Here is a 23813-nt window from a genome sequence, read left to right as displayed (position 1 = left end):
TACATATATCCCCAATATGTGTTGACAGGGTGAGCATATGATATACATATGTAAACTTTCACATTGTGTTGTGCTTAACAAACACATATAATGACTAATAATACTCATACACCATGAATAAGACCAAGAAAGAACATTGATATTAAAAGTACATTTCTTGGTAGACAAAATGTATATAGCTATTCATATCAACATCTTTGTGGAATGATTGTTTACTAACTAACAATACCCAAGTTCACATGTTAGTGAGTGGTATATTATATACAAAACATATTGTACTTGGACAAAACCTGATGTTAACATTGTTTCATCAATACATCAAAAGAAAATGGTAGGTGTGAAAATATGAAGTTTAGTTCTGATATGCATCCTCGATGGTGTCAACAACAAAACTTGGATGATTTGTTCTTTTAGGATCTTTCAGGAATGCTTCAACTAACAGAGCTCTCATAGCAAGCCAAGCTTCCTTGTCCAGCACAGGTTCAATTGGTTCATGAAAGGCATGCTGCCTCATTATGTAGCAAAGTGCAACTCCGCAATTAAAACTGCAAGAGAAAAAAAAGAAAAAGAAAAAGAAAAAAGAATCAATATTTTCTTATATTCACATTGGTTGTAGCTACTATGTCAATGAGAATATTAATTGTAAATACTCACGAATTTGGGTCTTGTTGAGGTCATGCATCAACTGACTGCAATGGCTTGACATAGTCTGAGGGTGTTAATATATCTGCCACATCCGATGTGGAGAGCAATTTCTGAATATGTGATTCGATATATGTTTTCTGTGATTGTGAATATGATTAGATGTGTAGAATATATAATATTTTAACTACGTTGATATGTAACTCAACATGTACATTTTTTCATATTATTGAATGAAATATTGAAATTACCACTATGTTTGCTTGAGCTAGGTGTATGTCTTCAAAACCATCTCTGGGCCTCATTGAATTTTAGTGCTTCCACACTCCATCATCCATGTCGCTCACTACTATGGTCCAATGATACTTAAAGTGGAGTGGAAAGTGCAGATATCAGTACTGATTTGCATGCTTGATGTGAGGATCAATGAATTTGGTTTGTAGTTCTGCTTTTTCATCTTTAATCATGCTCTGTAAACATTGACAGCACTTTGTGAGTAATGAGTTTTATAAATAAGGGATCAAACTTGTTTTTAATTCAGGATAAAAAAAAATAACAAATTATACCAAACACAAGCTGTTGAAAAAGAATGATTTGTCAAATTGTTGTGAATCTGTCATCATTGATTCCTGCTTTCTTCTTAAAATTTCTGCATATGCATCTATGACCTGTAAATGTTCAATGTTAATGTGATTATGATGTGAATGTTAATATATATAACCTTTAATGCACAATGTACAAAGCACCATACATTGTTTGTTATGGACTTGTCTTGAATTATTGACTCAAGATCGTCATAGAAAACATAAGTCTCCTTGGTGGTTCCTCACCAAACAGTTAACCTACATTTAGAATTTAGATATAATAAGACAAGGATGGTATGTAAAGACATAGAAGTTGTTTGAAATATGCTTACCCATAACCTCCATTTTTATGCATATTCCTTATCTTTTGCTTGTCTTGTTCAGATATGATCTTCCAAACCTCATATTGGACAACCTAAGCTTATTATGCTTAGGACACTTAAAGTCTCGAAGCTTGTGCAAATAGCCTTCAAAATCTGGATCTACAATTTCACATTGCTTCTCAATGTCATTTTGTTCCAAATTTTCCCACTTCCTTTTCTGTTTGTCACCCTTTTTGTCTTGATATTCAAAATCAGGCAACTTTATTTCTTTCTTTTTTTTTGATTTTGATGCACTTCACCAAAGATGTAGGAGTTTTTTGGGTCTTTTTCTTCAAATTTTGCTTCAGTTCCACATCCATAGTCTCCTGGTTTATTTGTTGTGTGACAACATGTACTGCATCATCATCAATTTTATCTTCTAGCATAGTTTTCTCAAGTTGGAGTATAGTCTTCTCAATTTGGAGGTCAATTATGGAGCTGCTTTGCCTTTCTATCTCTGCATTCTTATTATCAATTGTAAGTTTGACAGAGGACAACTCATTCTGAACTGTTGGATTCTCCTTCTGGTTACATATTAATGTTTCCAGCTTGAAGATGATTTTGTCTTTCATGTCATTTGCTGTCTGCAGATTCTAGTTCTCAATTTGTAGTTTCTCGATGAGGTCCAATGCTTTTTGATGGTCAGTGACCATTTTCTCTATAATGTTGTCCTAAGCAACCTTTGACACAATGACTTGATGTACCCCATGTGTATATAGATATGCAAGAGTCTCTGCACCTTTCTCAATATTAGCTTCATCATGTTCATTGCTCTGAAATTCTACTTCATTGCCAAACTCTGTATCAAATGCCTCATCAATGTCATCCTCTTGTATGCTCATGTCCATTTCTTCCTCAATTTTGACTTCATGATGAATAATACTCTCAGGTGCATCTTTTTTATTCTTCTCATCCCGAATTATTGTCTGTGGCAACAGTGTGCTCTCACAGTCTGTCAGTATAAGTTTCTCTATATAAACCTGGTAATAGAGATTACTGTTAGTTTTAGTACAATAAATATTATTCACATTGGATAATGTTGGTATCTAACCTCATCATCATTGATTGACGAGAAAGACAAATTCTTCACATTCTTGTGAAGTTTTGTTAGATTCCATTTGAGAAATCGAGGTGCTGCATTTTGCAAAATTGGTTCTACTATTTTGGTACGCTCACACAGCCAATACTACATAAAATGTAACAAATTGTCAACTATATGATTGAACATTTTCAATGTAAGATGAAAATTAGACTACAAACAGTCACAATGGGAAGACTTATACTTCAACTATGAATGTCAAAACAAAACCTTGATAATGTGACCCAAGATAATCAATGTAATATGGAAAACAAACTCCAAACATTCACAATTTGAAGATTCATACTTCAAAGACAAATGTTAGCAATATGACAATTCATTTAATGTAATCAATGAAATGTCAAAACAACTTTCAACTACTAACAATGATTTTTTGAGTCTATTGGAATATCAACAATATGGCGCAACATAATCAATGTAACAATGAAACTAGACTCTAATCATTTACAATGTGAAGATTCACACTTGAAACACAAATGTCAATAATGGAATATCAATAATAAGACTCAAAATAATCAATGTAACATGGATAACAAACTCTAAACATTCACAATGAGAAGATTTATACTTCAAACACAAATGTCAATAATGGAATCTTGACAATGTGACCATTCACCCAACATAATCAATGTGATGTGAATATTGAAATATGAAGTATATAATTGAACATTTTCAATGTAAGATGAAAATTAGACTCCAAACATTCACAATGGGAAGACTTATACTTCAAACATGAATGTCAAAACAAAATATTGACAATGTGACTCAACATAATCAGTTAATATGCATGTCAAAAAAAAATTATGGTTATAAACTAATGTGAATGTATCGTTTCAGACATACACAGCCATAACACAGCCAGTCACTCGTTCTGGACGTCAATGATGAAGTTCAATGGAATTCATTAATGTGGGCTTGATGGTTTTTGCCCAATCATATTCCATCATCTTGTCCAAATGCTCCATGTGTTGATAGTATGCCATCCAATTGTCTCGCCAGTTGTGGAATAAAAGAGCTTTAAACAAGCATACAAACTTATCAACTTAGCAACCTCCTCATTATCTGATTTCTTTCTCCCAACCAATGCATCATCGATCAAAGATCGGATATTTTTTGATGTAAGCCTCTGTGTGTCCTTGCACTTCTTGCCGATAAGTCCAAATGTTGGCTTCGAACCTTATGTAATTTCCATTGGCACATATCCGCAGTCTATTCCAAAAATTAATTTGACGTCATGTGTAGACAATTTGACAGATTTGGGGCCAATTTTGAAACAATTTGATGCAGGGTTGTATGTCTCTATGATCTTTGCTATCACATCGTCATATTTCATGCATGATGATAGTTCAATTTTTGCGTTTATCAGTGCATCAAACATCATCCAAAATGGAGTTCTCTTCAAACATTTCAACTGCCCATTAGTGAACTTCGTTGTTGACATCAACTTTACCAAGCCAGTCATGTTTGAATGGTAGTTCACCTTGTTCATGTTTGAACGGTAGTTCACCTTGTTCATATCGACATTGGGTTTCACATCAGTTGGAGCTGTCTCTTCCTTATGGGTTTCTTCTTTTTTTATTTTTGTCTTTGGTGTTGATATAACATCTGTCAATAAAATGTTAAACAAAAATAGAAACAAGACATTAAGAGGAATGAGTAATTAACAGTGCTATTAAAATGAATATTGATGAGGACCAAATTTCATAGCATCACTCATAGATAATATGTAAAGAATTAGAGAATATGACAACGTGTAAAAATTATTTTGAATAAAAATGTGAATATTGGAATATTAACTATATGATTGAACATTTTCAATGTAAAATGAAAATTAGACTCGAAACATTCACAATGTGAACATTTATACTTGAAACACAAAATGTCAATAATGGAATATTGATAATGTGACTCAACATAATCAATGTAATATGGATAACAAACTCTAAACAATCACAATAAGAAGATTCATGCTTCAAATACGAATGTCAATAATAGAATCTTGATAATGTGACCATTCACTCAACATAATCAATGTGACATGAAAAATAGACTCAAAATACTAACAATGAGAAAATTCCTACTAAAAAATAATTAGCACATTATTTTGAATGAAATTTGTGAATATTGAAATATCAACTATATGATTGAACATTTTCAATTTAACATGAAAATTAGACTCGAAATATTCACAATGGGAAGACTTATACTTCAATCATAAATGTCAAACGAAAACCTTGACAATGTGACTCAACATAATCAATGTAACATGGATAACAAATTCCAAACATTAACAATGAGAAGATTCATACTTCAAACACAAATGTTAGCAATGTGACAATTCACTCAACATAATCAATGAAATGTTAATACTAACAATGGGACAATGAGAAATAGAGCATTCATAAACATTCCTAAATGTTGAGTCCCTAAACACTAAAGCTGAAAAACAGAGCATTCATAGATGTGACATGAAAAACAAAGCATTCATAAAGAAGAAAATTATAATTTGTAATTTTCAAAGGCTAAATGTCGAATCAATAAACATTAAACATTGAAATGTGAATATTTAGATTTTAATGAAAGAATATGAACTAGTGGATTTAATGTCAGAAAATAGTATGAAATTGAAGAAAACAACTTATTATTGTTCACCATCGTAGATATTGATTGGAGTGAGGATCGCAGTTGCCGGAATGAACAGTTATCGACGATCTTAGTTGTCGGAATGGATTGTTCTTGGTGATCAATGTTGCCGGAATAAACAGTACTCCGTGATTTTTGTTGCCGGAATGAACAGGACTCGCCGATCGTAAGGTTTTGGTTGAACAAGAAGGAGTTCAACGTTAGGGTTCTAATTTGGGGAAAAACAAAATTGTAGAGTTGAAAGAAAAAAGGCGCCTATGATATGATATGAACATAAGGGTAATATCGTCTTTTTACCGAGAACAGGACTAAGTGAAATATTAAAATAAATTTTGGACTAATTGAAACATAAGTAATTAAAGATGAATTTATGAATAAGTAAAATATTAAAATAAATTTTGAATTAATTAGAACATAAGTAATTAAAGATGGATTTATGGAACAAGCTCTATAATTTTACGGAAATGAGCCGTAGCTCGACACCAAGGGCCCGAATTGGCTCAAAGAGGGAGAGGAGAAAGAGAAGGGAGGGAGAGGAAGAAGGGAGGGAGGAGATCGTCGCGCAGCACCACCGCCATCGCCTCGCTGCCGATCGTTGCAACTTCAGACCGTCACCTTACCGATCGTCGCAGTCGCAGCCCCGCCTCCTCCTCCAGCCGATTTTTTTGGCCTCCTTCCTCCTTCCTCCTCCTCCTCCTCCTTCCTCCTTCCTCCTCCTCCCTTCTCTTCTTCTCCCTTCTTCTTCTTCTTCTTCTTTCTGCAAAAAAAAAAAAAAAAAAAGAAGAAAAAAAAAAAACCAACACCAAAATAACATCGTTTTGGTATCGAGCCAAACTCGAGCCACGGTTTCGAGCGGCCGATAATTTTACCTCTACGAGTGCTATCTATTACTGATCCAAACACGGATTTAGGTATCCCACGCTTCGACAGACGCCTACTGGACGAAGCCGACGCCCAAACTGAGTAGAAATCAGTAGTGACGCGACGTCTCTCTCAGTGTGTCTCATCTTCCACCGTTTTGTTCCAAACTGGATGAGTAGAAATCAGTTGTGACGCCATCTCTCTCACTCTCTGTGTGCCTCATCGTCCACCGTTTTGTTCTTCACAATACAAATCGACCCACAGAAAAGAGAAATAAGAGAGAGATTGTTGGCTAACAAAGCCCCCTAATTAACTCTGATTTGGTCGGACTCTAATTAATGGCGTCAAAGTTGGGTATCGCCGGTGGCATACCAGAGCGTCGAGTTCGACCTATATGGGACGCTATCGACTCTCGTCAGTTCAAAAACGCTCTCAAGCTCTCCGCTTCTCTTCTCTCGAAATACCCCAACTCTCCCTACGCTCTCGTAAGTCTGTTACACATTGATTACATACACTATATATCAAATGAATGAATGCAAGTGAATTGTTCCACGAAATTACCGTGTCAGAGTTTTGTTTTTTTGTGTATATATATATATCAAATTTGAGGTTAAAAACTTGATCTGATATGAAATACTTCATCAAATGTTTTTGAAAATTTCAGAACTTATCCTGAAAACCTGTTTTAACTATTTTTGATGAAAGAAAAACATGTCCCATCCTTGTTATTTTCAAAATTTCATCAAGTTTGTGTAAAAATATATGACTGTTGGGAATTTGGTGAAGGATTTGCCTCTCCCTTATTTGATACAGATTTTATGGAATGGTTGGAGCACACTTTTAGCCATTTTTTTTATAATTAAATTTGAATTTGATGAAAAATTTGGACAAGGATTGCAGATGCTCTTATAGTATAGGGTTAGATTAGAAAGAAAAATCAGATTAGATGAATATGATGAAATTTTCCCTTTAACATAGGGTTACATTATAAAGAAAAATCAGATTGATATACTAAAAATAAAATATAAAAAAAATCAGCTTGACACATAGAATGATGGAACCTACAACTGTTGATATTTTTTTACAATGCAAAAGCATGGATTTTGTGCAAAAAGCATAAATGAAAGCACAATTTTGTTAGCTTCACGTAGGCCATTTGCATATCTTGTTTGTCTTATTGTGGTCAATTATGTATGTCCATGTCCAGTATATTAAACAGGTTCTCAATTTTCCCACCCTCTTATCATGCAGGCACTCAAGGGTCACATTTTGGAAAGGATGGGTAAATCTGATGAAGCATTGTCTGTTTGCCTAAATGCCAAAGAGCTATTGTATAATAATGACTCCATTGATGATCTCACTCTCAGCACGCTGCAGATTGTATTCCAACGACTTGATCAATGTCAGTACATGTACTGCTTGATATACATACATACATACATACATACATACATGATTATATAAATCGGTTTACATAGCTCTAATAATTGTTTTATCTTGTCAGTGGACATGGCTACTAGTTGTTACGAGTATGCCTGTGGCAAGATTCCAAACAATTTGGAATTAATGATGGGCCTTTTCAACTGTTATGTTCGTGAGTACTCATTTGTGAAGCAGCAACAGGTTGATTGTATCCAATAGTTGATGTTTCGAGTTTATTATTTATTTATTTATTTTATTTTTGTTATTTTGTAACATCTATGTTCGTATAGATTGTGCAAGAGTTAGAATAGGGCATTTGCTTAGATGGCTTTTTATTTTCTGCAGATAGCTATTAAAATGTACAAGATTGTTGGTGAGGAAAGGTTCTTGCTTTGGGCAGTTTGTAGCATTCAGTTACAGGTTTTGCCTGCCTGTCCCAACTATTTTTTCCCCTTTTCCAGTTTTTAATGTAAAATAGTCCACTAGTGCCTGTTTTGGAAAGTTGTTATCCCTATCAATGGCATTTTAGAGCACGTGATACACCACCTAAAACAAAAATTTCAAAACATGGTAACTAATGAGTGATTGTAGTTCTTACAATGTATTCCTTTTGCTGAGCAATTCTGTTGTTTAGTGGTTAGCTAGGACTTTTGAATTACCCAGTTTATTCCCCATTCGAATTATCCATCTATCTAACCTGTCGCCATTTAAAAGATAAAGAAGTGATTTCAATTTAACAAATTGCAGATCAGCACTTTTACTTAAGTAATTTAATTCATAGCAGAACCACCTAAGCATTTACAGTGAAAAGTTTAATTATGATCTTAACCAAAATTGGTAATTGTAGATGTAGTTGAAAAATTAAGCAACTCTTGGTTATGTTAATAATTCTTTTATATGATTATATATTTGCTTGATGAAGGGAAACTTAGGTATAAATCTCATGAGAGAGGAATGCAACACTATATAAAGTCTAACACTCGAAATACTGTTCCAGACCAAATCCACCCTACAAACCATGTGATTCTAAAATGTTAAACTGATACATAATTTTGCCTTTTAAAAGCTTTCCAAAAATGAATAGTTATATTCTATGTGTGCATGACAAATGCAAGTTTGTAAGGAATACATATGTATGTGTATGTGTTTTGAGAACCATTGGAATTGGAAAAAATAAAAATTGTCTTTTAAGCTAATTAATATGTCCTTTTATGAATTCACCATGCTAAAAATGTTTATAGAAATGGAAAAGAAAATTTATGCCTTCTAGTTCATGATGCATAAATAAAATAGTATACAGCTTATACATGATTCAAAATGACACATGATTCACTATTTATATTACAAAGTAGTATACATCTTCAGTCATAAAACATAATTTCACATCCTTCCTATTGTTGTTGTTCCTTTTTTTTTTTTTTTTTTTTTTCTTTTTCCCCAAAGCCAATGCTGCTGCACATTGCTCAGGTCTATTGCTAGTTTGTTTTAGATAAAGTACACTTTTTGGTTCTTTGGTTTTGTTAGGTTTTGTGTGGTAATGGAGGAGAGAAACTGTTGCTTTTAGCTGAAGGCTTGCTTAAGAAGCACATTGATTCTCATAGCTTGCACGAACCAGAAGGTACACTTAGTTTTTCTTTTTCTGTTCATAATGAAAAACCAGCAGTTAAAATTAGGAAATTATGTTTTCTAGTCTATTAGCATGCTAAATGGTATAATCTGTTGCAGCTCTTACTGTCTACATTTCTCTGTTGGAACAACAATCCAAGTTCGGGAATGCTTTGGAAATTCTTTCTGGGAAATTAGGATCACTTGTAATGATTGATGTTGACAGATTACGGATACAGGTACTTTCTGCAGCTTTCTTTTTCTTTTTCTTTTTCTTTTCCTTTTTCTTTTTCTTTTTCTTTTTCTTTTTTATAAAATAAATATTATAATCATTTTAAAATTTATGAATTTAGCTGAAGTTCTTCCACACGCTACTTGTATGTCTGGGTCTATGTCTCTCTTGCCAGCATGCTTTTGGTGGATGTTTGCTTATTTAAATTTCAGAGTCACAATTCTTGGCTTCCATTTCAGATTTATGTTAGCATTTCAGTTTTTAAGATTGCCAATAGCAACTTCAATTCCAATATGTTTTAAAGTATTGACTTTTTTATTTTTTTATTTTATTTTTACCATTACATCATTTATTGAGGAAATATTTGTAGGTTCGAAGAATATTTGAATCCCTGTTCAAGCAAATATATGTCATATAAGCATATATGATACTGCTTAACATTCAATACATCTAAATTGTTTTTAAATCATACATTACCTATAACAGACGATGATTTGAAATCATCGACTTGCAGTCACTCTAAGACTAGATTTATACCCATCATAGATTCACTAAGTTGTAACAGAGAAGCCTCGCAAAGCAAGCCATTGAAGTTTTTACTAAAAGACCAGATTATTAACAGTAATTTGCAATTGAGTCTATTAGAAGCTGAAAATTTGCCATCATTTTATATTTTGTAACCATCATTTGCAATTGAGTCTATAGAACAGCTATTAGACCAGCGATATTGTATGGGTCAGAATGTTGGATTACTAAGAAACAATATGTAGATAAGATGAGTGTTGATGAGATGAGGATGCTAAGGTGGATGTGTGGCAAGATTAGAAAAAATAGAGTTAGGAATGAGTATATTCAAGAGTGGGTAGGAGTAGTACTGATGGAAGATAAGTTGAGAGAGAATAAATTGAGATGGTTTGGTCATATATAATGAAGACCAACAAAGGCAATAGTGAAGAGATGCGATACGGTGACTGTAGATGTGAGTGTTAGGGGAAGGGGTAGATCTAGATTGACGTGGGCTAGTGTAGTAAATAGAGATATGAATCTCTTTAATTAGACTAACGAAATGGCCTTGGATAGAGTCAAGTGGAGAAGAAGGATTCATGTAGCCGACCCCATTTGATGGGATTTAAGGCTTGGTTTGGTTTGGTTTTCTAAGCTCATATTCTCTCAATGCTGCTTGAAGGATGCTACCATAACTTTTTTACCTATGTAATTAATTCTTTGCCGTTATTATAAAGTGGAGGGAACTTATTTATCAAAAAAAATAAATAAAATAAAGTGGAGGGAACTTACTCTACATGTAACTTCATCAGTGCTTTCAAAAGAACCGCTTGTATAGGCTTTCACATGTTCATGCTTCTCAAGATATCCAAACTGTTCTTGATATATACTTCTAACTTTCGCCTTTGAAGTTTTAACTTTAATGAGGGTGGAAAGTAAATTGAGGACAACCAATTTGTGGAAATAATGCCCGTGGTTAAGTTTGCGCCTCTGGTTGTCCATCCAGTACCCTTCAAATGCTTATAGCTGTAGGATGTGATTGAGGTTTCATTTCCCCATTCCACAGTCATATCTGCCCTCTGTAGCACATTCTGGTTCCTGAGTTTACAAAAAAGCTTATGCCTGATGGAATGTCAAACATAAATTCTTGCTTGTGCTTTTCTTGAGTAGACACTAATGCTCCACCTCCTCCTGTTCTCCTTCTATGCCCTTTGATTAAGTTGATGAAGAAAAGTATGCCTATATATAGCCACCAGATTATTTTTTTCTTCATAGTTGTAATGAATTTGCCTCTTCATCAATGTACTCTTGTTGTTGATTCATATATTGTGGTTGTGGGGTCATGTAATTGTTGTGAGGGTGCCATGCTCTCTCTACAGGATTTTCATTGAAACATTAGCTTGAGACTTTCCCATCTTCATGAAAAACAGGGTGGGAGGAGTCCCTCCCTAATGACTGAGGATGGACAAGGTATCCAAACTTTTTTGGGTGTATGCAGGGACAAGGTGGTGATTGTTTCTAGAATAATGTTTCTAGTGCCTCACATCAAATCCTAAAACTTGCCCTGCTTCAGATTTTAGGTTTCGCAAGCAAGCTCTAATATATTATCAATTGGACTTGTAGTGAGTTCCATTGCAATTAGAATTTTAAATTGTAGGTAGGAAAGGAGTGAAAGATTATCTAAGATGTTATTCATAATAAACTTATGGAGCCCTTTCTTTCATTCATAAATTTTTTAAGTTGGTAAACCTTAGAAGAGCTATTTACATAAAAATTGTGTGGCATCAGCTATCTTGTTGGCTTCTTTCTGTTTGAAGCCCATGTTATGGCTTTGTAATGGTTGCCTGTCATTATTTGCCACCTTTTGGGTTCAGAAGCAATTATGGGCTGCATCGTAGGGGTAGTACTGCCCTACCAATAAATCCCCTTTTCCCAACCTGGATGGAAGCAAATTTGAATATATGTCTTTGGTTTTCAGTGTTTGCATACAAGTGACCTTTTTAATTTCAGTTTTCTCGGCAACTATTGGCCTAAAGTTCCTGAAGAGTTCGCTGAGCCTTTTCCTTGTATCCTCTAAATGAGCACACTTTTGCTGCTATATCAATGTCTTTTCTTAGAGTTTTCCCGAACGTAAGCATGTACAATTTTATTGATCTTCTCCTTGATTACTCTTTGATCTTTCTCCTTGATTACTGAATGAGATGGGTCTGGTGCTTCATTACTGTGAATTACTTATTTCTTAACCTCGGTAACTAAAGTGTCAACCAAAACATTTGTCTTAATCTCTGTAACTTTGTAGAACAGAACATTTGTTTTGCAACTAGTCCCTACCTTTACACACATAATTGAAACGTTACCATCTCATTTCTTTAAAATGCTTTAGCCTTGCATAGATCTGATTATAGAAGATCATTCCATGCTGGACCCCAAGCAATTGGGAATAAGGCTTGTTGAGTTGAGGTTGCTATTAAATGCTTATCTGGTTCAAGCATATGCATTTTTTCTTGTGGGAAATATGGGCACTTTTGGGCTTGAAGATCATAGATAATAGAAAATTCAAATACTGGGAGCATGTTCATACCATTTCCATTGGTGCCATGCTGCTTGGTTTGTCACTGTCAAGATTCAAGTCTCCCATCCCTTCTGTGATTATTGTATTTGTATGGGAAGCTCTTGATTCTTTGATTTTTGCCTTTCTTATAAACTTGGAACTCTTTTAACTTCAAGTTGACAGGGAAGGCTTCTTGCTCGGGCAGGTGATTATGCAGCTGCCGCTGATATATTTCAGAAAGTCCTAGAATTATGGTATGCTTGTGGAACTTGCTATCTGTTTTATATAACTGGAATTATTTATTACCTTTTTTAATTCTTTGCTTGGCTTTACTAGATCTTTTTTTTTAATTTTTTTAATTTTTACTTCTCTATCTTGAAGTGAGGTTTATATCTTTTAAGTTCAAGAACATTGTGTTTGGCTTCTATTGATTGGTCCAGAAGTTGGGCTAACAAATTCATGATATTCTTTTTAATAAACGGAGTCTTGTGAAATTTTATAGTTGGCTGTTATTTATTAATTTATTTTATTATCGTAAACTAAGTTGGATAATCAGTTTATTGAGTTTGGATTAGCAGTCATAACTGAATCTGAGTTTTTGTTATGTCTTGTTTTGTTTTATTTTTTTTTTTTTGGGAGAGGGAATTTGTCTGTTTTAGAGAAATGAATCCAGATGCTGTCATTCAAATAATAATAAATTGCTACTAAGGGCAATTATGTGCAAAATACGATGATTATTTATTAATCATTTGATAAAGAGCATGTTGGGTAGTCGTTTATTAAGTTTGGTTGGTGACATAGTCATTCTGGGCCAATTAATGGTGTAAATCTGAGTTTGGGGGTCAAGGAACTTATATTATGGAATGACTGCCGATGCTTTCATTTTGGAATAATTTGTGAAATCTACAACTATACAAAAATGCATATTTATGCAAACTATCAAATCTTAATGATAAAAACTGGATGACACATGCTTGATTGAAAAACACGGTTACACCTCTCTCCATGCGTGTGCATGCAACATATTACTCTCTTTTCTCCATGTTGTTCAATTTCTATACCAATATTGATACTACATAAAGAACTCTGAATCTGGCATGCACTTACTAGTTCTTGTATTAAAGCTACTACAGGTTATTGTAGATGTCTTCTTTAGCTTAATACACATGAATAACTGGGAGTCTGAATTTTTTATTTTTTATTTATTTTTATTTTTTTTTTATCTTTCATGAAATTGCTGTGATTCTTTTTGATGGTGTGAAGTATTGTATATATATATATATTTGGGCTCTAATTGAAGCTGATAACTCTGCGACATAGGTTTTTGAGGCAATTCAATAAATGACATAACCCTTCATGTAGGTGTGATGTTTTGCAAAAGGATCAAGTCTTGGGGAATCTTATCCATTGTTAACATCATACAAATGCTCATAATTAACATAATGTAGTGTTTATTTGATAATTTGACTTGCAGTCAATCCAAAGAGAAGGCAATAGATATGCATCAAATTCTATTCAAAAAAACAAAAAACAATAGAAGATTATATTCATATTACTCTAGGACATATCCTTACAAGCCAAATTATTGCTGCTAAAATTATTTGTTGGGCAATATAACCTCTAGCAAAATGAGTAAGACAAGTGGGGCAGCAGTGAAGACAATGGTGAACAAATATTAAAGAGTGAACCAGTTTTGTTGTCTAGGCTTGATTATTCATATAAATGGAGATTGAAGAGATGTGTACCGTAGAATTAAGGTTAAGAGATGGTCTAATTGGAGAAGGGATTCAGTTGTATTGTGTATTTGAGGTATACAACTGCAATTGAAATATAATTTTTAGGAAAGAACCATTCTCTATTGGAGAGAATGTTGTGTAATCAATGATCACATATCTTTAGATTGATGTATGGGAAGGCAATAAAGGATAAAATTAGGAATTAGCGTATTCTTAAGATTGCGCAAGTAGAATTCATTGGAGAGTGAGAGAAAACAAATTAAGATGGTTGGATAACATGCAAAAGAGATTATTGATTGTATGGTTTAGGAAAATGATGAGATCTAGGAAATGCAAGGACAAAAGAGAACCAAAAAGCGCAGACACTTCTACTAAATGTGTCCTATTGTCTTTCAATTTTTCTTTTGAATGCAACACACTGCGGGCACTTGGAGGAGACATGTGTCCATCACTTACACATACATGGAACACATTGCAATTTTGAAGAAAAATAACTTGGAAACCAATGATTAAATTCAGAATATACCTTCTTTAATATATTTTATTTAATCCCTTCTCCTTTAGGTGTTTAATTTTGGATTTCTAAAGCCTAAAATTTTTATTTTATTTATGAGTATAGCCTTGTAATGTAGATATTAGTACTTCTTGTTCACACTTCTTTTTCAATATATAGAATGTGAAAAATATTTTCTTAATATTTTGATATAATAGAATATAAATGTATTTGTGATGTAAAAATTGAAGAAATTGTTATTATTCTTATATATATATGTAAAAATCTATATTTATTTGTTGTGTCCCTCTCGTGTGGTTTTAATTTTTTGAAATTGCTGCATCGAAGTGTACATATCATGTCATAAATATGCCTCTCCGAGAGAAACAAAAAGTTAATGCAGGCTATGGTTTATGAAACTAAAGACGGAAAAATAGAATTCATGTAGTCGGCCCAAAACAATTTGTTTAAAGCTTTGAGTTGAGTTGGACAGAGACATATGAAGAAATCATTTGCACTGTTGGTGAAAACAAACTACCCCTCCCGCACTTTCCCTTGGTTTTGCGTTTTATATTATGATAATTTTAATGTTTCTTACAATGATTTTATTTATTCATAATTAGCAGCTTGATCCCTCCTTCCCCTTATTGAATTAATAATGTGCTAGCTTCTGTTTCCCTTGGTTGCTCCCTCTTTGTTTCATTTTTGTGCCTTTAACTTTGTTGATGGGTGCATCATTTCTTGCTTGAATGGACCAATCACTTTATGCAGTCCCAAAATTTGGTCCTTAATGGTGTAACTAGCTGAGTTCTCCCCTTATCCTTCCTTGGACAGATTAGTAAGGCTTCGTTTGGCAACTTAGCCACTAAAAAAAAAAAAATGGAACATCTCAGTAACTTTTTCCAAAAAGTTAAAAAACCAATTCCCAAATGAGGCCTAAGTTAAGCTCTACATAATATCCTATCCTCACATTCTTTATATCTTGTGCCTACATTCTTCTAGAATGATCTGAATTCTCTATGGGATCCTTCCTTGAAGAGTACAGTGAGTTGGATCCATACAATATCCTTTGCACATTCTTTACCCAATAACTTGGGTTTCTTGCATTGGTTTTTTCTGGACTTGTGATTGCATTATCTCTACCCTCTTTCTGATATAGTTGATGCTACATCTACACATGTATTCCAAACCATTAATTTTGTTTATTTATCTGGCAGCCCTGATGATTGGGAGTGTTTCCTGGATTACTTAGGCTGTTTGCTGGAGGATGACAGTAGCTGGTGTAATGGTGCTAATAGTGATCCAATTTATCCATCAAAATCCGTGGACTGCAAGCTTGCGCACTTGTCAGATGAAGTGGTGCACATTTCAATCCTTGCATTACATATATTATTGTTTGGTACAGTTCTTTCCACAGAAGTTCATGCAGAATTTGATTTGTGTGACTTGGATGTGTGCAGTTTGATTCTCGTATATTAATTGCGTCAGCTTTTGTACAAAAGTTATTCGCAGAAGCCAGTACTGACTCTGCAAGATGTCCATACTTGGCAAATCTTGAGATTGAAAGGAGGAAGTTCTTGTTTGGAAAGGGAGATGATGACAAACTAATCGAGGCTCTAATACAATATTTTTTCAGGTATAGTACAACCTTTATGAATTTCTTAATTTTTCTGATGAACTATGGGAAAATGCTATGTCACATGGACTCGGGTACAAGTATCGGGCTTGTGCCTAAGCATTAGACCTTCCTAAACTCTAAATGTTAGGATATAGAGATATGTATCCAAACTCTATGTTACATGAACATGTCTTGAACATTTAAATATATTACATATTGTATAACATTTTGAGTTAAGATGATATTAATTATTTAGAAATGTATTTGAAATCAAATAGGAATTGGGATTTAGGGGAAAAAGGGGATTTCTAGCTCCCTTCCACATGAGTGGCTATAAATTTATCTTTGCTATCAAATGTGAGTCTTTTCTTCTTCTAACATCATAAAAAATTAGATGATCCAAGCTTCTGATTTTTCGGAAGTTGGACATGTATCCCATATCCACACCCTTATCATATGTGGATATGGGTACTTTGGAAGAAATAGAAGAGTCTGTAAAATTGGGAAAGGCTTAGCCTCGTTTTCTCCTATTAAGTTCTTATTTATTCATTTGTACATTGACTTCTCAATCTTATTGGCAGGTTGTATGACTTAGTTGAGTTGAGTATTTATCAGTCTGATAATACAATCTTTAGTGAGTTTAGAGTTATTATTTTGATTGCCACTGTAGTCTTGGTCTTTCAGTAATTTGTGACCGTTATGTGTAGGTTCAATCGTTCCTAAAGATAGCAAAATAAGAAAACAGAAAATGAAAAGATCCCATTGATATATACTGACAAAGTGATGCGGCATGATTCAGCTGTTTAGAAATTTTATTTTCTCTATGTAGGTTTGGTCACTTGGCCTGCTTCTCTGCGGATGTTGAGGTGTTTCTTCTAATCTTAACTCGTGATAAGAAGTTACAATTTTTGGAGAAGTTAATGGAAATCCGTGATTCCCCTGCAACAACGGCAGCAAAAGCACTGGAGAAGTCATTGACCCTTTTTAAAATTCAAGAACTGGTTGGAAACTTCTTCACTCTTCCAGCGAGTGGTATGCCTCCTGCTTTTTCATTGTATGGGTTTATGCATGATCTCCTTATCATTTGGTCAAGGATATTCGTATCATGCCCTTGATTTAGTGCTAATACATTTCATCATTAAGGCTACCTGTTAGATTAAAAATGTTTGCACTCCTCCACCCTTTTTAAGTTATTATTGCTTGATCTTGAGGGTGGTTTTGTGAAAATTTGAATGATTATGTTTTGAATTTCTAAGAGCTTATTGTTAATGTCGTTTATTTTTTATAATATTTTATATTAACGAAGAAAAATAGATGTGTATTGGATATTCATTTTTTTATGCTCCCCCACCCCTTCCTAAAAAAAAAGGAAAAAAAAGAAGAGAAAAAGAAGTAAAAAGAGTATACATGATGTGCACATAAAAAGAAACTATAGTATGCATTATGCGAAGGGCTGCAATCCGTATGGAAATTATACATATATGCTAATCAATTCAAGTTCTGCAGGTCTCTTTTTGTAGTTGATGACTATGCCCTTTTTTTATATAAATAATATTTTATTGAGGAAAAGGGCATCAAAGGGGATGCAACCCTTTTACAAAGAGACAAAGGGAAACCAAATTACAAAAGACCACCCATACCTCCACTTGAATTAGAAGGTTCTAAAAAATCCTAAAATTGATGACTGTCTTTAATTTTTATGATTTTGTAATTGCGAGGTGACAGAGCATCTTCTTAGATAGCTTTAGATCTTTACAGTCCATGAGACATGGAAATTGACTTACCAGTATGTGTGAGCTGATGGCCTACAACACAAGGCTTACTGCTCTAGTAATGAGGCCTAGAAGTATCACATATGGAAAGAATCCAAGGTGGTGCAATGAGGATAGAGACTACCAGTAACAATTTTAATGAAAAGTGGAATGATATTGGGAAGAGGTAATCAATGGTGCAAAGTAAAATAGGTAGTGACATCTCAAAGAGGGTAGAGTTGAACCCAAAGATGGTGATTGGGAAGGGGAGAACAGAGGTAAAGATATTGTGCTGAACTTCTTCGCTATTTTCAATAATTTTTTCTCTCTTGGTGTGAGGACGGGGTGGGATTCTTTTCCCATCCATCTAGAAACCAGCCATTCAATGGAAAACCCTAGGCGGAGACTACTTATCTGACAGAGGTTGGTTGGTAGAGGTTCCCGATGTAGGCGATTCGAGACCATCTGATTCATTTGTTTTTTAGATTGAAACAAGCAGGTTGGGTGGGTGGGAATAATAAGTCTGATGTACTATTTTCTCTGTTTTCGTTCCTCTATGTTTTAGGGTTTCGTTGACTTTGTTGTTCTCCTTCATTTTTGTTGCTTTCCTTTGTTTTCTCTTGCTTCTTCAGCTTTTTGCTGCTCTTCTCTGATTTAGAGCTTTGGGTTCCGCTTTTGGGGATTCGTAGCCATTGACTAAGTTTTGTTTTCCACCTGCTTTCCATTGCTTCTTCGGTTTTTGGCTTTTGGCTTTTGGCTTCAACTCTCTAATTTATATTTTTGGGTTCAGCTATTGGGGCTTTCTATCTTGGCTTTCCAAGAGTTTCCAGATTTTGATTCTCGATTTGGGACTTCTTTTATCATTTATAGGGATTGCATTAGGATGATTGACCGGGAGAGATATGAGAAAGTTTGTTAAGATAGGGCTGCAGTCTTTCGTGACGAGAATTGGTGCCCTGTGGAGGTGGTTGAGCAATGAAATGGTTTCATAGTTCTATTATATTAGGGAAAATTACCAATAAGTCTTATTTTACTCTTAAGATTACACTATTGAGTCTTATCAAATTTCAATATGGACAATTAAGTCCTATTTGTCATAAAATGGTCTCAAAAGGTTCATTTCTCTGTAATGATGTATCGCCGTAATGATGTATCTTATACCAATTTTACCTCTCATTTAATATGAATAAAAATTTCATTAATATTTTTAATGCAAGTAAAATTATATTTTTTAATTGTAAAAATTATGATATTGTATTAAAAAAATTATAAATCACAAAGAAAATATTGCCAATAAGTTCTATTTGAATCCAATTTTATCTCTCTCATTAAAATATGAACAAAAATTTTTATAAATAATTTATTTTATTTAAAATTTTATAATAAAAATATTTTTAATTGTTGAAATTAAATGAATTTTCATAAACAAATTCATGAACTATTTCATGCATTGAGAAACATATATTTGTCATAGTATTACTTTTCATAGCTCTTTGAAATTTTAATCAAATTTAGCCCTTTTAGATTGTTTACACTAAAAAAATTCATAATTTGAAATAACAGAAAACGTTGCATCTTATACTATAGTTGTTTCGATGCAATTGTTATTTATAATTTTTTTAATATAATATTAATAATTTTTACAATTATTTTTTTTTTTATAAATTTTAATTAAGTTAAAATTGCTTATAAAATTGTTATTATATAGAAGTGGTAAAATTGGGATAAGATACACCATTATGGAGGAATGAACCTTTTGGGAACATTTTATGACAAATAGGACTTAATTGTTTATATTAAAACTTAATGGGACTCAATAGTTATCTTGAGAGCAAAATAGGACTTATTGGTAATTTTACCATTATATTATTGGGTTTTGAAATTGGCTGGTTTGGTAGGAAATTCTCAGAGGCTTTTCAAGGGCCACAAGATACAAGCCTTTGGCGGAGCTTGACAGGGGAGTAGGATTTTTTTTTTGGGGTGAATTACAGGGGGAGTAGGATGCTAGGGTGTAGGAATCACAATATTAATGTTTATAGTGTTCATATATTTGTGTAGAATATTCACTGCAGCTCTACTTATCTGGAAAAAAGAAAAGAAAAGAATTTGACTCCAGCTCTTCTGCAGACCTTGAGGGTCTTGCTGTACAAATGGCGGAGATGTACTGTCAGAACCTTCCTCTTTCAAAGGATTTGGATGTACAAGAGAGCATGCATGGTGAAGATCTTTTGTCTATGGTGTCCAACATTTTGGTTCAGGTATCATGTGTTGCCTCTGCAAACATTTATTATTTTATTATTTACATCTATTTATTTTACTTTCAATTTTTGTTAAATTAGGGCCTGAAACTGCCAGTTCATCCTGAAAAAATTCAGGATGGGCATCAACTTAGTTGAGGCCGATCTAAGCTCAGTAACACATTTAGCGGAAACCAATTTTGGGTAGAGCTTTGAGCCATACTAACTAACCTGATTCTCTCTCTTGTCGTCTAACAGCCTTTATTGTCGCTGTTAAAGTAATCACAGTCAATGAGTTTTCCAGCATCCCAAGCCATAGCTGCGTCCGTTGCTGGCTCTTGTTGCCACCAACAAGAATGCCGTCATTTCTAGCTTAATTTTCCCATTCTTACCAACATAAACACTTATGTCCACTCCATAACTAGTCATTCCTACTCATGACCATCTCTCTCTCAATATATATGTATATATATATATATATTATGTATATATCCAAACACAGATGTGCGCAGGCCTAAGAAGCATGGACATTTTTAAGAAGGTGACGTATCCGTGTCGTGTCCATGTCCGTGTCAGACACCGACACTCTTTGGACGCTTATCTGACACATGTCCGACACTCTTCAAAACGTGTCCTATTTTTTAATTTTTTTTAAAGACCCAGATACTCTTTAGACACTTGGAAGCACATCTGTCTATCACTTAAACATACGCGTCTCTCGATTAGACACATGTAAAACTAATATAAGTTCGAATAAAACAATTTAAAATACAATAATAAAACAAAACCATATAAATTTATAGGAATTAGTGTCATATTGCGTTTTTTATTATCTTTGAATGATATATTCGTATATATATATATAACATATAATAAATATATAAAATTATATATTTCATGCGTGCCTCCCACGTGTTGTGTCCTGCATTTTTTGAAAATTGGCGTGTCGGCGTGTCTGTATCGTATCCGTGTCGTGTTGCGCGTCCGTGTCCATGCTTCTTAGGCACAGGCACATACATATATGTATGCTGGTGTTTTATTGTTTTGTTGGACCTGTTTGGAGGAGTTTTTTTAAGTTAAAAAGCTGATAATCAGAAAGTAGAAGCTAAAAGCACCCCTACCGTAACTTTTAAATAATCAGCTTTTTTTAGCTTATTTAAGCTATTTCTGCATAATAAGATATAAGTAGAAGCTGCACCAAACAATATGGCACAGACTCCCATATCAAAATAAGCTATAATCACCCCCCCAATAGCTGTAACAAAAAGTCTCGTTGTCTTGTGCTTGTTATCATGTAATACATGTGTGTTTTATGGTCTCATCCTAATTGCTTTTCTCTTGACATTCCAAGGTCAGATCAATCTTTTGTCTTCAATTGGACCATTAAATGAAAATCCTGTAGTGTTACAAAACGCTGAAATGTTCTAGTACCAGACACTTTCTTATGTTTTGTTTTGCTTCATGTGTGCGAAAGCTATCTTGTTGAGTGTTTTGTTATCCATTTTTTTGAATTGGTATTTAATTCCAGTAGTTAGACAATTACATTCTTTGCTTTGAGGCTTACCTTGACATCTCTAGCTTTAACTTTTGTGCATAGTTATTCTGGCGTACTAAGCATCTTGGCTATTTGGTGGAGTCAATTATGGTTCTGGAGTTCGGTTTGGCTATACGAAGGTCAGAATTTTAATTTTTTGTTTTTGCTTCATTGTCATTTTATACCAACTGTTCTGTAAGAATTTATGTATTATTGATTGATGTTACAAGATTGTTGTATTACAAGATTGATTAATTACAATTCCTATACAATCTATATATAGAAGAAAATGTGGTAGTAGGTGTAGTGGAGGTGATAGTGGGTTAGGTGAAGTGGAGTGTGTGGTGAAGTGGAGGTAGGTGAAGTGGAGTGTGTAGTGGAGTAGGTGAAGGTAAAGATGGGAAATTCTAACAGCCCCCCGCAAACTCAAGGAGGAGAGAAACTAACCAACTTGAGTTTGGAGAGAGTAACAAAACAAGAAAATACATAAAAATAAAAAAGGATAGGTGACACTGTATGGTCGTGTCGGACCGTTGTAGCAGACAGTTTACGGGGTCATGTCGGACCGTTGTAGAAGACAGTTTATGGGGTCATGTCGGGCCGTTTGTAGAAGACAGTTTATGGGGTCATGTCGGACCGTTGTAGAAGACAGTTTATGGGGTCATGTCGGACCGTTGTAGAAGACAATGTTGTGACAGTTTACGGAGTCTTGCTGGACCCTTGTAGAAACTAACCGGAATCAATGCCGGGACAGTTTACAGAGTCTTGTCGGACCCATAAAGGAGCTAACTGAAATTAATGTCGGGACAGTTTACAGAGTCTTGTTGGACCCATAAAGGAGCTAACCGGAATCAATGTCGGGACAGTTTACAGAGTCTTGTCGGACCCTTGGAGGAGCTAACCGGAATCAATGTCGGGACAGTTTACAGAGTCTTGTCGGACCCTTGTAGAAACTAACCGGAATCTATGTCGGGACAGTTTACAGAGTCTTGTCGGACCCTTATAAAGTCGCACCCTCAAAAGGTGTGCCCAATTTTTCAAAAGGCGTGCCTAATCCATAAAAAGGCGTGCCATCAAAAGGCGAGCCCAAGTCATAAAAAGATGTGCCGGACATGATGGCGAGGCACGTGAGTGCCTTGGCTGGCGCGCCCGTTTGTCGTCTGGCGTCAAGTGGCGCGCGATGCGCGTGTCTGCCTTGGCTATATAACCAAGACGAAGGCAGAGGCTGAGGCAGAGAAAAAAACTGAGAGAAACCTCTGAAAAATCCTTCGTGTTGCTGAGAAAGATAGTTCCGTTTGCTGAGAGAGAGTCTGTAATACTCTGTTGCCCAGAAAATAGTCTGTAACACTTTGTTGCCCAGAAAATGGCTTCATCGTCTTCCCGCGGGCTGCTCACCCTCTTTCCCGACCTCAATGAGTCAACGAGAGAGAGAACTGGTGCGGTGGCACTGGAAACTCAACCAAGCGCCCCGGAGTATACTCCGTTGAACTTTCCGATGCGGTCTGTGGAGCAAAGAATGGCAGTGCTGTCGGATGTGGAGGCCAATCAGTATACTTTGAAGGCATGTGTGGAAAGCATGACGGCGGTCACAAATTTGTCGAACCGGCTGCAGAGTAGGACAAATGAAGTGCAGCATTTAAACTCCCAGCTGTCTCTGCTCCAACGCATGTATAAGGATGCGCGAGCAGAGATAAGCGTGCTAAGGGCAGAAAACAAGGAGCTGAAGCGGAAAGCCACCGTGATGTTCCGATTTGGAGGGCCGCCATATGCTGCAGTGGAGGAGTATGGGGGAGTGATCGTGCCCAGTGGAGTGGGAAACACGGAGGCAACACCGGCAAGGGCTGCCCAGGACGGGGGCAAGAAGAAAAGACCGGCTGCAGAGTAGAGAAGGAAAAAATCCCACTGTGGATGTGGTTGTTTTTTTTTTTTTTTTTTTTTT

The 23813-nt window shown here is 34.8% G+C and overlaps 1 protein-coding gene and 1 long non-coding RNA gene across 2 annotated transcripts in view; one reads left to right on the top strand and one right to left on the bottom strand.

Moving 5' to 3' along the window:
- Positions 1 to 745: 745 nt before the first annotated feature.
- On the bottom strand, positions 746 to 1505 carry LOC145821033 (uncharacterized). The gene is made up of 3 exons (XR_014363071.1): positions 1394 to 1505; positions 1209 to 1310; positions 746 to 1112 (listed from the first exon to the last, which is right to left on the bottom strand). It is a non-coding gene; the product is annotated as an uncharacterized LOC145821033 (long non-coding RNA).
- A 4714-nt stretch (positions 1506 to 6219) lies between these two features.
- LOC114266735 (N-terminal acetyltransferase B complex auxiliary subunit NAA25) overlaps positions 6220 to 23813 on the top strand; it is a 28786-nt gene continuing 11192 nt past the window's right edge. Inside the window, exons 1-12 of the mRNA XM_028207656.2 lie at positions 6220 to 6676; positions 7443 to 7593; positions 7696 to 7814; positions 7959 to 8033; positions 9138 to 9231; positions 9339 to 9457; positions 12689 to 12759; positions 15952 to 16093; positions 16195 to 16370; positions 17182 to 17384; positions 20231 to 20361; positions 21938 to 22014. Coding sequence (XP_028063457.1) covers positions 6530 to 6676; positions 7443 to 7593; positions 7696 to 7814; positions 7959 to 8033; positions 9138 to 9231; positions 9339 to 9457; positions 12689 to 12759; positions 15952 to 16093; positions 16195 to 16370; positions 17182 to 17384; positions 20231 to 20361; positions 21938 to 22014 — 1505 coding nt within the window. The 5' untranslated portion in view covers positions 6220 to 6529. The remainder of the gene's footprint in view (positions 6677 to 7442; positions 7594 to 7695; positions 7815 to 7958; positions 8034 to 9137; positions 9232 to 9338; positions 9458 to 12688; positions 12760 to 15951; positions 16094 to 16194; positions 16371 to 17181; positions 17385 to 20230; positions 20362 to 21937; positions 22015 to 23813) is intronic.

Source organism: Camellia sinensis, chromosome 3, assembly GCF_055761805.1.
Source record: "Camellia sinensis isolate YWXY chromosome 3, ASM5576180v1, whole genome shotgun sequence".
Lineage (NCBI taxonomy): Eukaryota > Viridiplantae > Streptophyta > Magnoliopsida > Ericales > Theaceae > Camellia > Camellia sinensis.
The sequence above is the reverse complement of the archived record's forward strand: the minus strand, read 5'-3'. Positions and strand labels throughout refer to the sequence as shown.